Below are 16,732 nucleotides of genomic sequence, written 5' to 3'. Positions count from 1 at the left end.
GCCTAACACTGATCAGCCATGCAAAGGCTACTAAACTGTTTACAGGAAACAGAGGATGAGTTAACTCAATGCCTGGCCCTATACAAGCGGCTATAGTGTGGTTGTTACCATTTGCACACACGTATATATATCGCTTCAAAAACAAACAAAAAAACACTTCAGAGATAAGAGTTAAAACCCCCTTTGGTATCAGGATGGATAAATCGCCTAGCTAAACCAAGAACTACAGTGATTGCAATACACACTTTGATGTTAACGGGCTAAACGCATCCATTATAGCTGCCCTAAAACAGGAATTCATTTTTTTCCAGCCTGTGTGTGTGGATTATGCATATTTGGATCTATGCAATTTGAGTGTCAGTGTCTCTATGGGTGGGTCACAAGGTTAATTGCAGTGAGGGAGGCCACACACTTCCATTTTAAGTCCCATTTATCAAATGGATTCTGGAATTTTATTAATGACTGGACACCCCCTCCCTCTTTCTCAAATATACTCTCCCTTGTTACCTACGCCTGATCTGGTCCAGAGATGGATCGTTAGCGGCTGGCCTGTTATTTATTCCCTGCTGGGCTCAGCCTGTCACAGAAAGAGTTATGAATGAGGCCGTGCTCTGTATTGATCAGGTACCCAAGTCCAGTGGATGTGTCACTGAACAGAGGGGGTACACCAGGGAGGACAGGCCAAGCATTAACTCTTCACAAGGGCTTGCTGTATCATTTCTATGCACAAAATAAATTATACTAATATGTACAGTGTTCCTCCAAGTAATCAATACAGCAATAACAGATTATAGCTCTAACAAGTAATATTTGTGTATCAGAGAGATAAGGAATTTCACTACACGTTAAACAGTTTAGAGAATGAAACCTCAGTTTTACTAAGCCTGATGGCACTGACAGTGGTCCATTTTACAGGCCTTCAATAGTCAAAGAGAAAAGTTAAAGATAACATTATCACTGCAATAATTTTATAGTTTCCATCTATGATCAAAATCATTCATACACAGGATATCTTGCACTGTGCTTAGAAAGAGGGGGGATGGTAGCCCCAGAAAAGACTGGTGTACATTCATAAGTTAGGTTGTGTGGGTGGGGATACTTTTTCCAAGATAAATTTGTCTCTTTTGGTGTAAAATGTGGGATGCTAGAGAGTCCTGCTTACACGCCAATACAGAGTGCCTTCGTGCCCTATTTCTTCCATAATTACCTTCTCACTACAATACAAATAGGCAAGTGAAACTTTGTTGAAGACAGGTATGGTAACATTATACAGAAAGAATAACATTTCAGCCCAGTAGGGTTCTATGTGTGCATGATTTACTAGGCTGATAAAAGCATAGGTGTAATAGTGGATCATTTTAGTGTTATCAAGAAGAGCTCTCTGTATATGCAGGGGGCTACTCTGGCTCCACTCCATACTCCAGTCCTCTCCTTACTGGGGATAGAAATGAACCAGCAGCTGCTTTTTATTGATTTTTCCCATCTGGTTTCGGGGAATTTCTTCCACTCGGATGAGCTCAGCAGGAATGCAGTACGGGGCCATGACTGCCCTAAATAAGAGAAATAGGCTTGATTTAGTCGATTACTTTGTGTAGGCACGGGTTTCTAATGTGGCACAGATAGCCTCGGGATATGAAGCACCAAACCAACCCGATTATTTGGAGGAGACAGACAAATATAAACATTATGCATTTAAACCAGTTGGCTGAAAAATCCATAAGAAGCATCAATGTCTTTTTCTCTTCCATCTTTATACAAAGCAGTGGCATTTTAACATGGTCAACACTAGTAAGGGATCCAGAACACAACCTACTCTCCCAAATGCATACAACTGTGGATAACCTCAAACCCCATGTTAAGCTTTTAAAATATACAAACCATGCATATTCATATAGCACTGCAATACAACGTAAATATGTGAAAATCTGGGTGGTAATGTAAAAGGGAAGAGGGAACAGTGGCAGACAATGCCCCCACGAGTCAGGTGTAAATACTGGATATTTTAATTAAAACAAAATATTCAAATAGTCCTTGTAGAAAAAGACATGACTGGTACTTCAGCAACAACTAGAGGAATATAAGTAGGGTTTTTCTTGTAGATATTGTAGGGCTTTTATTTAGAAACACTTGCTGCCTTTACCTGCTTCACCTTACCTGGCCCATTCCTTCAGTTCCTGCAATGACAATGCATGTCCATCTCGCAGTTTAACAATAGCTGCTACACGCTGCCCCCATGTCACATCTGGAGCTCCGATCACAGCCACATCTTGGGATAAAGAGCAATTAGAGTCCAGCGCATTGAATCTACAATGTGTAGGTACTATAGCATTACTGCAAATAAATATCTAACAATAATCTATTTACTCCCCATTAGTCACTTCATGCTCTAATTCAAGAAGCCAACCAACTTATTCAAATCTGATCACATGATAATTGCAATTCATGGTATTGCACAGGGATCCCCAACATTTTATACCTGTGAGCCATATTTAAATGGAAAATGTGTTGGGGAGCAACACACGCATGGAAATGGTTCCTGGGGGTGCCAATAAGAGCTAGAATTGGCTACTTAATAGCCCCTATGTTGATTGGCAGGCTACAGAAGGCTCTGTTTGGCATTATACTGGGTTTTTATGCAACCAAAACTTGCCCAAAAGCCAGGAATTTAAAAATAAGCACCTGCTTTGAGGCCACTGGGAGCAACATCCAAGGGGTTGGAGAGCAACATGTTGCTCACGAGCCACTGGTTGGGGATCAGTGGTATTGCATGATACTGACTAGGGATGCACTCAATTTATAATTATTGGATTTGTCCAAACAGTAGCTCCTTGGCAAAATATCTGGCTGAATACTAAACTGAACATGTACCCTAATTGCATATTCAACTTAAGCAAAATACCCAAAAAGTGAAAAAATGCATTTATCTTGTCCTGTACTTTAAAGACCCCTGACATTGAGGGTTTGCATTTTGTTTGGATAAATTAAAACCCTTGCTATGATTTGGCTAATTCCCAAACTGAATCCTCTATTTGGTGCATCCCAAGTGCTGACCCAATGACATCATAGACTGACTGGACTACAAATTGAAAAAAAAACCTCATTATTTCAATACATTTTCTTGTGTGCACAAATCAGGTAGGTTTGTCATATCATACCAGTAATGCTGGGATGTCCCAGGAGATGGCGCTCTACCTCTAAGGCGCTGACCTTATATCCGCCACTTTTAATAATGTCCACAGATGTCCGGCCCAGTATCCAGTATGTGCCGTCCTTATACACAGCTGTATCCCCTAGGGATATACATAAAATTACAAAGGACACATTATACAACAATTGTCACATAAAGGCTAAGGTATTGCTCACTTTGATCTCTGATATTCAGAGGCAACAGAAAAAGAAACAATTAATTAAATACACGTCTATGTCATGTATATGTAAGGCACATATGTCTGTGTTGTGTATATGCAGGGCAGTCATGTCTGTTACATGTATATGCAGGGTAATTATGTCTGTCTCCAGTATACTGTATGTGCAATAGTCAGGTCTTTTTTAGGTATATGCATGGCAATCATGTCCATCATGTCCCGCATATCCCAGAGATAGATTTGTACATGTATATATGTTGGAATAATATAATTGTGATAGAGGGCAATACTCCTCCTCTGAAACATGCTACTTGTTACTTTGCAAGTTTGACACTTTTATTTTTCTCTTATCTTGTCTCTTTTAGACAAACATAGTAGATACTATACCCAGTTACTGCTGGTCTCTGTCTTGATTCTATTTATTAATCAATTCATGATCATTTGTGCGCACCTGCAAATAGCCCAGAAGTCTCAGAAAGAGTTTATCCAGCAATTCTGCCTCTGGGACTCTGTGATGCTTTAGGGCTCTGGCACACGGGGAGATTAGTCGCCCGCGTCAAAACTCCCTGTTCGCGGGCGACTAATCTCCCCGAGTTGCCTTCCCCTGCCATCCCACCGGCAACAATGTAAGTCGCCGGAGGGATGGCACACGTGGCGGCGCGATTTCGAGAAATCGCCGAAAAATACTCGCGAGGCTTTCACCTGTCCCATGAGCTCCATTTTGTCACCAAGGGCATCGGAAAAAAGCCCAGTTCCGGAAATAGGATTAGCAGAAAAGGCACAAGCCTAGGGTGCATCAGTGTGGGGGCAGAGCGCTAGGCACGTACCCCTTCTATCTGCCTATCCCTAATTCAGTGCCCTGGAGCATTGTCAGATATTGTCAGATGCCAGTGTGAGGGGTCTGGACTTTTTGTCTATGCCATCACCTAGTCATACTCTCAGGGCAGGAGATCAAGGACACTAGCTTTATCTACAACATGACCATGAAGTAACATTATGATAGATGGTTAAGCAATGATAGCATTGTGGCCCCGGATATTACATTATCCAATTTCGGGTAAAATGAAAAAAAGATTTAAAAAAAAAAAAACCTGATATTGCTACCTTCCCAGACCCCTACTTTTTCAGGTAACTGTGGGTATCCAACCTGCTGCAGGACCCTAATGCAAGCCAAAAAAAAGTCAGTACATGTGTTATTTAATCATAATACACACAGCTCTTTTTCATAATAAGAGTCACAGGTGTCTCTAAGAGTAACATCCACAATATGTTAGTAAGGAACCTATAATAAAGTCATTCAGTAAAGTGCACAGGTATCTCTTTAACTGTAACAAACACTGACCTCTTTAGTAAAGTGCATAGCTGTTTATTTAACAGTTTGCAACGTGCCCAGTGATCTGTCATTTGCTACATGAAGCACAGCTATCCATCATCGCTTGTAAGATGTACTGCTACTGCTTCAGCTAATTCATGCCTGACCCTAGAATGCAGTCTCTTGGGTAATAAACACGACAGCACTCCCCAGGGAAGGTTCAGGATGAATTAGGAGACTTCTTCTCATCTGTTTCCATAAGCAGTGTGCATGATCTGCCAACTCAGTCTCAGGCAGCAACTCCAGCAGATGTATTTGGGCAATACAAAGCAGATTTCCTGCTCAGGAAGGTGCACGTTACTGAACCAAGCAACATTTGCTATATGGGCTATAATCCTGTACCCTACAATATAAAACAATTGCAGTTACTGCTTATCTGCTGCTTCAAAATACTAAAACAATGGAATGCAGATCTATCAATCTGCTTTGGTTTTCTTTGCAGTTCTACACATCTGAACTCAATGGTATGATCAGTCAGTGACATTTTTTCAGGACTATTATGGAAGCCACCACTTTGTACCTTAGTTAATTTAAGAACCACCGATGAGATCATTCATTAAGAGGGCATAATAAAACTGGACCAGTGTCCTGCCTTTCTCCCACAGAGAGAAAAGGGAGATTTCAAAGGGCAAATAAAACAAAACCAACATTAATATGGTGTTCTTAATGGTGGATCAAAGTGGTTACTAGCTTAGAACTGTCTGCACTATCTACTAAATGTCATCCTGGCTTAGAACTATACACTGAATGTCATCCCAACAAGGAGCGAGGGCCCTGTATACCCTTGGGCAAAGGTAAGTATGAGACGAGACAAACTCAGAGCTAGCATCCCTGAGCAGTCCAAAAGTGAGAGAACAAATGGTGGTAGAGGAGGAGGAGAGGAAGCATTTGGAAATGCAGAGAATAAGAAGAATAAGCTTTAACCAAAAAGCGTTAGCCACTAAGCATTTAGTGGAATACAGCCATAGACTGACCATGGTCTCTTGTTATTGCCAAGGTGATTCCTTGCCAGATTTTAATAACTATGCATTAGGACTACAGTAATGAATATGATTGTCTTGTAATCTTTACGTTAGTTTAATATGCCATCCTATACAAGCCAATGCTATAGTTCTGAAGTCACTGTCATACTTTACCTCATATTTACAAAGTATTTGTTGGGGAGTCTCAGAAAAAGAATATATCTACTTCCTCTATATCGATCTTTATTATAATGCACTAATCAGAAAACCAAATTTCCACCACATTAACAACCAGAAAGCCACCTGCAGCTTTTTGCCATTTGGGAGATAGGCTAAACTCTCAATTTAGCTGTGTCCCTATGGGAGATTGCATTATAGATGGTTTAGTGACCTTATCATTAATCATTATAAAGAACGTAAGCAGGTGCAAAACCACACTGCATGTATATATTCTGCTCAGTTAAATACCTCCCTTTTATAAGATTTCACAATATAGGACTGTTCTCCAAATATATCTTCTCAAGAGAACCTAAATTCTTCTGGAAGTTTGTGTGTGTGTGTGTGTTATCCCCCATCTCTTGCCCCCCCTTTACACATGGAACTGCATCAATAGTCCTCCATCTGTTCGCATACATCACACTCTTCGTTTCAGTTTATTAGCTGAAATAAATCATAAATATTTCATTGTACATCAGCTCGGCCGGCAGGGGAAGCCAAGTCATCCATCTCAAGCCCTGCTCCCTGAGACCTGCCACCCGCCAATAACCCTTCCAGTCTATTAAACAAGATTGATACAGTGCTGGAATCCGCTTACTGAGTGTCAGGGGGACACAGAAGGGCAGAAGGCGCAGGGAACCCACACAGATGAGTGCTGCACTGGAACCCTTTGTTAGTGAAGTTGCTTTCCATTGGATATACTTTAAACTAGTGATCCCCAACCAGTGGCTCATGAGCAACATGTTACTCACCAGCCTCTCTGATGTTGCTCCCAGTGGCCTCAAAGTAGATGCCCATTTTTAAATTTCTGGCTTGGTGGCAAGTTTTAGAAGCACAAAGACACAGTTTTACTCCAAGCAGAGCCTCCTGTAGGCCAGCAGTCTACATGGGGCAATCACAGCCCTTATTTGGCATCCCCGCAGAATTTTTTCCTGCTTGTGTGGTACACCAACACTTTTTACATCTGAATGTGGCTCATGAGTACAAAAGGTTGGGGATCCCTACTTTAAATCCTAGCAATATTGTTATTATATGAAAGCATGGTCTTAACAGTAACCAAATTACTTCCAATTCTCACTCTCAGTGGCTATAAGGCTGAGTGTGCCACCCATCCACAGCACTGGGCCTCTCTTAGGAAGGCCCTCAGATTGACTGATATAAAGCAAATTAAAGTTGCTGCATATGTTGCGTGTGTACACACCCAGATAGGTTTATGAAGAAGCATACACAGCAGTATGTTAAATTGCCATCTCCCTTTCTGGAATTTTCCTTACCTGTTTTAAACCAGCCATCTGAGGTAAAAGCTTCCTGCGTCTCATGTGGTTTGTTCCAATATTCTTTGAACACTGCAGGCCCCTGAACCTGAAGCTCCCCTTCTCTATTCTCCAAACCAACAGAGACCTGGAAAAAACACCTGGAGTTAACCCCTTATGGGACATTCAATAACCAATCCCCTTTGGCGCAGATGGTGTTGACCTCACGCTATTACTTCAGCTTGTATAACGCACCCAAATCTTTAGGAAAACATCTGCTGCGCACGGCATCTGCCAGTTGGGAATCTTGGCACAGGCTGGTGCCAGTTGGCAGCGATAAGAGGGGAAAAGAAAACAATAACACAAAACAAAGCACAAATCCCTGGTCTGTTTGTAATACGGATGGTTTCCTGCATTAACTGTATTAACTACTTTCTTGCCAAGTAAAAGATGCTGAAGGAGAGCCAGGTGTTGTCGCGTATGGACTATTGGCCGCTAGGTGGACATCTTGGATTTTAAAATTTCTTATGCTTTATGAAATAACTGTTCCAAAAAGCCAGCTGAGTTCTCAGGTGCCTTTTCCTTCAAGTGATAGTAATGCTATTATTTTACAAAGGGTTTACTGAAATCTGCTGGAATTAACAATAGCAACAAACTGAATATGGCACCATTATTCCTTTAAAGAATTTGGCAACTTCTAGATACTTGTGCTGCCAATCCCCTAGAAAGCAGGCTAGTTATACCCACAATTTGATTTCCTATCCTGAAAACATAAAATACATTTTTAAAATTGTCTGACTTGTATTTTCTCTCTTGTGCCAGACAAAAGCAGTTCATACCATGGTGCCTGTAGAATCTCCATGAGCATGGACAGTGTAGGAGGTGCCCTCTTTCCGTGGGTTCTGGGTAACAGTACGTACTTCCACCCCCGGCAGAGGGTTACCAACTGCACCTAGCAAAGGAAAGATAAAGACAACTTCACCTCTGCAATATATCTTTTCTCTTTTGCTGTTACCATTGTATCCTACTCCTAAACTAGATCAGTTTTAACCGCAATGGCTCTTTACAATCAGTACCACAATTTTTACCATTTCATTTGAAGACGCAAAATATTTTTTGTGAGACAAAAAAAAAAAAGCAGACATTTTTCTTGGTTGCATAAGTACGCAACCCCTTGCACCCCCTGCAATTCTTTACAACTATAAAGGAAACAGACTCCACGGTCTGTCCTCCACACATCCCCAACCAGTGACTCATGAGCAACATGGTGCTCAAAAGCCCCTTGGCTGTTGCTCTCAGTGCCCCCAAACCAGGTAGTTATTTCTGAATTCCTGACTTGGAGGCAAGTTTTGGTTGAATAAAACAAGATTTACTACTAAATAAAGCCTCCTGTAAGCTGATGTGTGCACAGAGGCTACCTGATAGCCAATCTTAGCCCTTATTTGGCACCTCCATGAACTTTTATGATGCTTGTGTTGCTCTCCAAGTCCTTTTACATTTGACTGTGGCTCACAAGTAAGAAAGGTTGGGGACCCCTGCTCTATATTTACACCAGTGCTTGCAGCTGTATTAGCAACCAAAGATGGTTCTACCAAGTGCATTAACTCTGGAATACACAAGCTAACTGTAAGAGAATTCAGACACCACCGCTGCCACCTTATTTCAACTGTAGAAAACATTAGCAAAATTAAATACAAACACCCACCTCAAGACACACTATTATTATTAATAATCTAATAATCATTATGGTCAAACTTTATTGCTAGTCTATGGCGAGCAAAGAATATAGCTAGCCAAGTATTTCCTCAGCTTAATGTGTTGTCTTACATGACCTCCATTTGCAAAAGATTGGTGCAAAACAAATAAATTAGGGTGTGGGTACAGGGCACACTAGAAACCCTGGACTTAAAACATCAGCAATGGCAAATGTAAGATAAAGGTTTCCCTTGCATTTATAATAATGTGATCTGTAACTTGTCCTTAGATCACAATTAACAGGAGCAAAGGAAGAAACAACACAGAAGTGACAAGACACAAGCAAATCTGCACTATTCCTGCTCTACACAAATAAGGCTCAATACATGCAAATAAAACACAGGTACACTTAGCAATTATACTGTATACTGGACCTACCTATAAAACACATCATACCCACAACATTCACCCAATACACCCACCCCATATATTTAATACCACACTTACAAGCCTCAAACCATAATCAAAAGACAATATAAAATAAAATCAATTACAAAGATCACACAAACGACTGAACAGAGATGCTCACCTAATGAATTCTAAAGCCCATTCACTGCTAATATACTATGCTTTATAAAAGCATACTCTAGGCAAACAATTGGAGCTTGAAGGATAACAGATTTTTATTGAATGGGTTATACAAGTCACAGGCGAAACAGGGCATATTATATAAAAGGACGCATATGTATAGCTTATATACGCTAAATGAACAGAACACACATACGCCCTGGATGCACATAGCCCCCCTGCACAGCTCTGGTTTGGGAGTGCAGGGCTGTGTAATTGGCAATGCGATGCATGCACCAAGCTTTGGGGGGTCCACATGCTGCTGTGTACGGAGGGGCCCTGCGAGGATTGAGACAGGCCAGTGATAAGACACACTGCGATCCGCCTGTCACAATGCACCAGGTCCCTGCTGGAGCAGCTATTAGCCAACTGTGATCTAAACCTCCAATTAAAGCGCTGATTAGACCCGGCGAGGCGTGATCTGCCCATGAATAATTCATAGTTTTGTGCATGAAGAGTAGAGAGAGAAACTCAGAAAAGGCAGCATCATTAACCCCTTTAGAGCTAAAAGTGTCTGCATTCAGTATATGTAACAGCAAGGAGACAAACATTAGACTCTAATATTTTCTTAGTTCTAGTTGTACTGCAACAGGGAAGATAATGTCATTTGTTTAAAGCCCCAAAATGCTGCCAGTAAAAATGCAAAAGACTTTCAAGATTAATGTCATTGTTGTGCAGTGTTTGTGCTTTTACTTACTGCGCCCCTCCCTCTAACAGATTGTGAGCTGATAGGAACAATCTGGCTGTACTGCTATAAGCTTGCATATATACATATAAAATGGTACATGCCCAAATCCAATCTAAAAAAGGGACAACAAGAGACTGATAGAAGGACAGACGAAGGACTTTAACAGCAACTCAAATGGGGGCACTTGTCAGTCACTGCAGGTATTCAGCAAATCCTTCAGAGGGGGCAAAACCTCAAGAGAACCATAACTGTCAGTCTCCCCTCTCCAGTTTTCTTGTGCTGGAGTCTGTTTCCTGTGCAATAAATGAGGATAGGCAGCACCCAAGACCTTACTAAAAACAGTCTGTTTATAAAAATCTATTTGGTCATGTAAAGAGGAATGTGATGCTACAAAATATAAAATTAACTTAATTATAAAAGTGATTTTACAAAAGAAAAGAAAAAACTTTCAGCTTCATATTACCTCTGCATAGAGGCTGAGCCAGGTGGGTCAAAGGCATGTTAGGACAACAGCTAACAGTTGGCAAACCTCTATGCAATAGATGCATTATAGCCTTTACACTCAGAATGACCAAACCTTATTGCTATTCTATGGCCAGCAAAGGATACTGCCAGCTCAGTATTGCTGCAGTGACAACTCAATGTCACCTGCATTCTGCATCTATTATTAATGAGTGTCTCTGGTGACACTCCTTGTATTGTTACATGATGGCTGCCCCCCCAAAAATAGCATTCTTGTGGGCCCTAAATGCAACAAAAAAGCAATAGTAAATCAGAATCCATTTGTACCTTCAGAGGAACAGTCTGATTTACATTAATTTGTGGGTTCCAGACAAATTTTGTAAGATTAGGAGATCTTCGGGTAGCCAAACATTAAATCTGAAGACCATCTACATGTGAGCTATACACTGGAGAGAACGAGTACCCACTGGGTTGAATGAATATTTAAATACCATACACATATACCAGGCACACGGGGTCCATGGAGTGGATTGGTCAAAGCCATCCCGATTTCAGTCATGCCATATCTTTCCAACAGGGTATGCCCAGTGATCTCTTGCCAACGTTCCAAAATCGGCACAGGGAGGGCCGAGGAGCCTGACACCATTAATCTGGATAAACACAATATGTTTAGCAAACAGCAATCAAGTTGCAGAAGCTCCATGACACCTCTTATATCATGTTTTATACATGAAAGGTTTGTATTACCTCTGCAAAAAATCGACTTTTGTAGAACTGCAGGGAGCAAAGATTCATGGCTATTTCTCACTGACCTCCCATAACTCACCCAAATCTGCCACCTTTCATTGTGGGGATATAACAAACATTGAGCACCTGATTCTCTCCTGACATGCTGCCCGCACAAACTCTCGCACATTGGAATGGGTAAAATGCTGCTCATAGTAAGAAATCAGCTTGCTGTAGATGGTTGGCACTGCCATGAAAATGTTGATAGAGGGTGCATCTCTCCTGAGAAAGTGCTGCCAGACCTGAAGGAAAAAGGGCAGGAGTATTGCAGGGCGCATGACAACCAGAAGCCAGGGCAAAAGAAATTCATAACAAGTTACATGAGGCATCTGTGCTATAAGAAAATAGGGCAGAGTGGCAACCTTTGTCAATTTAATTTGCTTTCTAATCCAGTCAATATCCAATACAGGAAATCTACCTCTCCCAAGGGATTCCACAGCAATGCAGATACAAAAAGTAAGATGGCCATACACATGCAGATTTCAGCACCCTGTAATAATTTCAAACTATTTTCTATCAAGTTAGTTTAGCAAAATAAACTTATTTAGACTGTATAAATGATTTCATTTTTGTTTTCTTCTTGAATGATTAAAGCAAGTGTTGTATAACCCTACAATCATGTGTATGCACCATATAGGCAACATCTAGAAATTGCTAGAAATCTGAGCTGTCAATTATATACTGCCTGCCCCGCCTCTGTGATTTAATTTAAAAAAGAATTTTGGTTTCATAATTTGCAAAGGACTTTTATTATACAGCTTTTTATTTGTAGGTGATAGGTTCCCTTTAATTTCAGAGGATAGAAAAATATTTTGGGGAGCATGTCTGGTGGACAACTTGTACCCCAATCCCAACAATGTGTATATATGATTATTTGTACATAGAGATTATGCAGTTAAAGAATCTGAAGCTTCCTCTCACGTGCCTATATGCACCTGCCTCTTGCACACTGTTGATTTATGCCCTTCCTAACAAACTCTGACAAGCCGATCCTCTCCATGACTCTGCCTAGAGCAAGAGACTCTGCAAGAAGAGAAGCATGGACAGATTAAAGGTCTCAGCCTAAGAACACTGGCGCCCTTGGAACTCTTGCATAGAACTCTGGCTTTATATTCCCGTGAGCTGTTTAAAACCTGCTCTCCTCCCCCTCCTCCTTCTCACACTGCTGCTCCAGAACAATTCTCTCCCAAACACTGCGAGTATTAACGTGCTTTAGTACAGCTGAGAGAGACATCAAACCCATAGAGCAAGCTCTAATTCAGCACAGCAAGACCAAGAGAAAGGGATGCTGGTATCTAACACTGAGATATAGCTGCTAATAGCACATATCTCACAGCTCAGTGAAGCTTTAAATATTTTTACAGTATAATGATGGACGCATACATAGTGGCAGTAACCAGCAGGTTGCACGGCTGCTTTAGATATATGGGATGCAATTATATACTGTTGGAGCTACTGACATTATTCCACCACTTAATCAGCTTCTACAGTGGGTCATGCAGTTGCCCCTTCACAGTCATTTGTTTCCTGAAACCTGCAGCAGTTGAGACATTCTATATACCATTGGCTCATTTTACAGCTGTTTTTCTGTTCACTTTACATCAAATATTTTTCACTTCACAAGTGTTTTTCCATTACAAATTGATAAAAATCAACTGTTCTCTATCATGCTCTCTACAGTCTATTACTGGAGAGCTTGCCTTACATGTGTCTCATTGGCTCTTGTGATTCAATCATGCCAATAATATTGCATTCTAGTTAAGCTCACAGTATAAGTGATAGAAACAAATCCAGAAACTGTGTCTGCAGACTAAAGAACAGGGGTCCCCAACCTTTCTTACTCGTGAGCCACAGCCAAATGTAAAAAGACTTGGAGAGCAACACAAACATCATAAACGTTCATGGTGGTGCCAAATAAGGGCTAATATACACACAACCTCTCAGCTGATCTGACATGTAGACACTATTACTGGCAACTGTTGCAGAGACTCTTAGTTACAATAACCCCTGTTACTTACAATGACTTAATAATATTTGTATGAAACAAACATGAAAATGCTTCTGCACATGCACATCAAGAACTATAACTACCCTCCCTGCCTTCTCTGTCTTCAGTGTGACTTTAGGATAGAAATATCAATTATTTGTGGATTTATTCTACCTACCTTTTGTGGGCAAAAATCTGGTAGCATCACACAGGTTGCTCCTACCCACAAGGGGCACATCAACTTGTTTACCACCCCATGAACATGGTGAAGGGGCAGTACATGAAGGATGCTGTCTTCTTTTGTCCAACCCCACTCAGTGACCAGAGCTGAAACCTGTGTGCAGTACCAAAGAAAGTGCAACATATCAGTTCTGATTGGATTACAATAGTAGCTTAAAGAATAAGTAAACCTTTTTCTGCCTCCAAAATAACTCTAAATAGAATAACATATTTGTTGAGCTGCTTATGGTACAGAATCTGCATGACACTGAGTGCAGGGAGAAAGGTATGTTTTTCTGTACAGAGCATTTTTATGGGATTTTATGATTACAGGCATATTATCATTAAAAAGTCATTTAAACAGCAAATGCAATACTGAAGCACTAAAACACAAAAATCTAGAAGAGAGGTAGTGGTATCACAATGGTAATTGATTACAAAGAATATGTTTAGATTATATGTGTGGATTACTAATTTTAGTCAATAAACTTGCTAACAGTGGCATAATGAGAAAGCAGCAATAAAAAAAAATCTTTGGGGGGGATAGGCCTAGATTTCACAGTGCCTCTTGTGGACAACCCCGAGGTAGGAGCGAGGACTACAATACAGCAGAACTTGCAGCACAAGTTCGCCTGATACCCCCCAACCTTGGAGTCTGCTGTATTGCAGTTAAACCACTGCTTGCCAAAAAGACATTCTTTACACATCAGATAACATAACAAGCATGGTAAGACAAGTTAAATGTCATTTATGGCTCTCTACAGAACATTAGACCAAAACCTATATAAAATAAGACATTTGGTTGCTAAGAAATACTTGTAGGTGCTTGAACAACAGATACAAATTTTCAGGCTAATAGAACACAAGGCTGTCTCCGCCTGTGTAGAAACATGGGGGGGGGGGGGGGGGGGAGGGGAATCTGCTCCCATCCACACCTTGCTGTAAGTGCCCTGACATGCACCTCATCAGCTTGTGTGCACAGAACAGATTTTGACACAAAAATGCATACTTCCCCGGCGAAATCCACTTGTGTGCACACAAGCCGGCACCATTTATGGTGCAGATGGGAGTGGATCTGCCTAGATCTGTTTTTTCTCTGCATAGTAACAACCTAGTGTTCCATTAGCCTAAATGTAAAAAGATATTTACACTTGCACTGTTACTGATACTAAAAGGACTAAATCACAGTAGGTTAAGGCAAATGTATTCTAAAACAGTTTTAATTAGTGTTCACTGTTTTTAAATGTTTACTTTTAAAATTATGGAAAGACCCCTTATCCGGAATACCCTTGGTCCCGAGCATTCTGGATAATGGGTCCTATACCTGTACCTTTTATTACATAACCCCAATGGCGGTTTGGCATGAAAAAAAATCCAGCAGAAAATGTCTTGCCATATTGGATGCTGAGAATAAATCATTTAATATGCAGCATGGCATTTTCGCCCAATTAGGTGTTTTGAGTGTTTTACCTGCAGTAATTTCCTCAATACCCACTTTGGCAGAGTGTTTTCTGCTGTTTTGTTGCTACATGTTTCATTGCCCTAAGTTGAAAATATAAACTGCTATCTGCTTGCTAGGGCTTTTACCCTAGAAACAAGGCAGCAGTTTGGAATTCAGAAAAGAGGCCTTAATAGGGCCTAAACAAGTAAATAAATATAATGAAACACACACATTTGTTTTTTGGGTTGCTTAGAATTAGTTATCAGTTGCTGGGAATAAGTCCATCTATAATGTATTATTTTTAAGGTGAACCTTCCTCTTTTTAAATTAAACAACTTAATAAATATGGGGGAAGGGGGCTCTGTAGGTATCTGCACCAAAAGATACAATATTTAAACTCATATGAATAAAATAAATAATGCTTTAATGAAAAAAATCAACCCTTGTTGGGTCTAGAACAATATTTTTAATTTAATAAACACACATTTATATGAGTTCTGTGTGGCTGGCCTTAAACATTCTCAGCACAATGCAAGCTAAATGTTCTTACCATAGAATATAGGTTGTAATGTTCTTACCATAGAATATAGGTTGTAATGGGTGCTGAGAACACCCTTTGGTCTTCCAGTGGTTCCACTTGTGTAAATTATCATGGCTCCTCTGTCTTTCCAGTCCAACTCAAGTTTTGATACTTCGATTTCTTGCAGCAGTTCTGAAGGGTGAAGGTTCTGAGACCCAGACATTGTCAGCACTGGAATTCCCAACTGCTCTGCTAATGGGTTCATTACATTTGCATAACTTTCCTCTGCCACAACCAGAGCACTCTGGGAATCCTGCAAAATATACTTTAGCTCAGAAGGTGGATGACTCTTGTAGAGAGGCACAGCAATGGCACCACTCATCCATACTGCCCATTGGCACACTACATATGACGAGTTGTTTGGACAGAGAAAAGAGACCCTTTCTGGTGGATTATTACGACTTGGATGACCCAAGAGCTGGATGATCATTTTAGATAAAGCTTGGCTCCTGATATATAACTCCTTGTATGTATGCTTCCCATGCTGGTCCACCATAGCTGTTCTTTCACTAAAAAAAGGTGCTCTGGAAAAAACTGGAACCACATGAGATGAAGTGCTAGATTTTGAAACATGAAAGTAGCAAGAATGCAGTGGGGTCCTTGTTCTCACCTGCACCCCACGGACACATGAAGTATAAAGAAATCTCCCCAGAAAGGATCCGACCCGCATCTGTGAAACAAAATGGCAGCTCCCTCCTGCCATGGCTCAGTCTAGGATGCCTCTATAATCCTCAGGCTGCGAAAAGCAAATAATTTCATTTATGAATCCTAAAGTACAGTTAGCTGATGTCATCGGTGAGTCATGCCATGGGGCTGTAATAAAAAAACAAATATTACATTAAGCTGCAGTCATAAACATTGTAATAACTACCTTAATTAAACGTATTTTGGTGTTTGCACAGGTATATTAATGGGAACACATCTTCCTTTACTTATTAGTTTTTTTCTTATCAGAGCAATGTACTAAATTGCTCAGCGGCTGTCCCTATTCATAGAGACCAACCAGACGCCTTTGTATGCCTTGTTTACATGCACATAAGTTAAAAAATAAAATTGACATTGCTGTATTCACTAAAATC

The 16,732-nt window shown here is 40.6% G+C and overlaps 1 protein-coding gene across 11 annotated transcripts in view; it reads right to left on the bottom strand.

Moving 5' to 3' along the window:
• Positions 1-848: 848 nt before the first annotated feature.
• Positions 849-16,732, bottom strand: part of acsf3 (acyl-CoA synthetase family member 3) — a 43,025-nt gene continuing 27,141 nt past the window's right edge. For 7 of the 11 annotated variants that reach the window (XM_031899876.1, XM_031899872.1, NM_001127910.2 and 4 more), the window contains 9 exon segments: positions 15,652-16,466; positions 13,592-13,747; positions 11,514-11,668; positions 11,145-11,290; positions 8,008-8,120; positions 7,190-7,316; positions 3,156-3,290; positions 2,155-2,266; positions 849-1,550 (listed from right to left, as the gene is read on the bottom strand). In XM_031899876.1, the coding sequence (XP_031755736.1) occupies positions 1,433-1,550; positions 2,155-2,266; positions 3,156-3,290; positions 7,190-7,316; positions 8,008-8,120; positions 11,145-11,290; positions 11,514-11,668; positions 13,592-13,747; positions 15,652-16,356 (1,767 nt within the window). In that variant the 5' untranslated portion in view covers positions 16,357-16,466 and the 3' untranslated portion in view covers positions 849-1,432. 11 annotated transcript variants of the gene reach the window in all.

Source organism: Xenopus tropicalis, chromosome 4, assembly GCF_000004195.4.
Source record: "Xenopus tropicalis strain Nigerian chromosome 4, UCB_Xtro_10.0, whole genome shotgun sequence".
Taxonomy (NCBI): Eukaryota; Metazoa; Chordata; class Amphibia; order Anura; family Pipidae; genus Xenopus; species Xenopus tropicalis.
The sequence above is the reverse complement of the archived record's forward strand: the minus strand, read 5'-3'. Positions and strand labels throughout refer to the sequence as shown.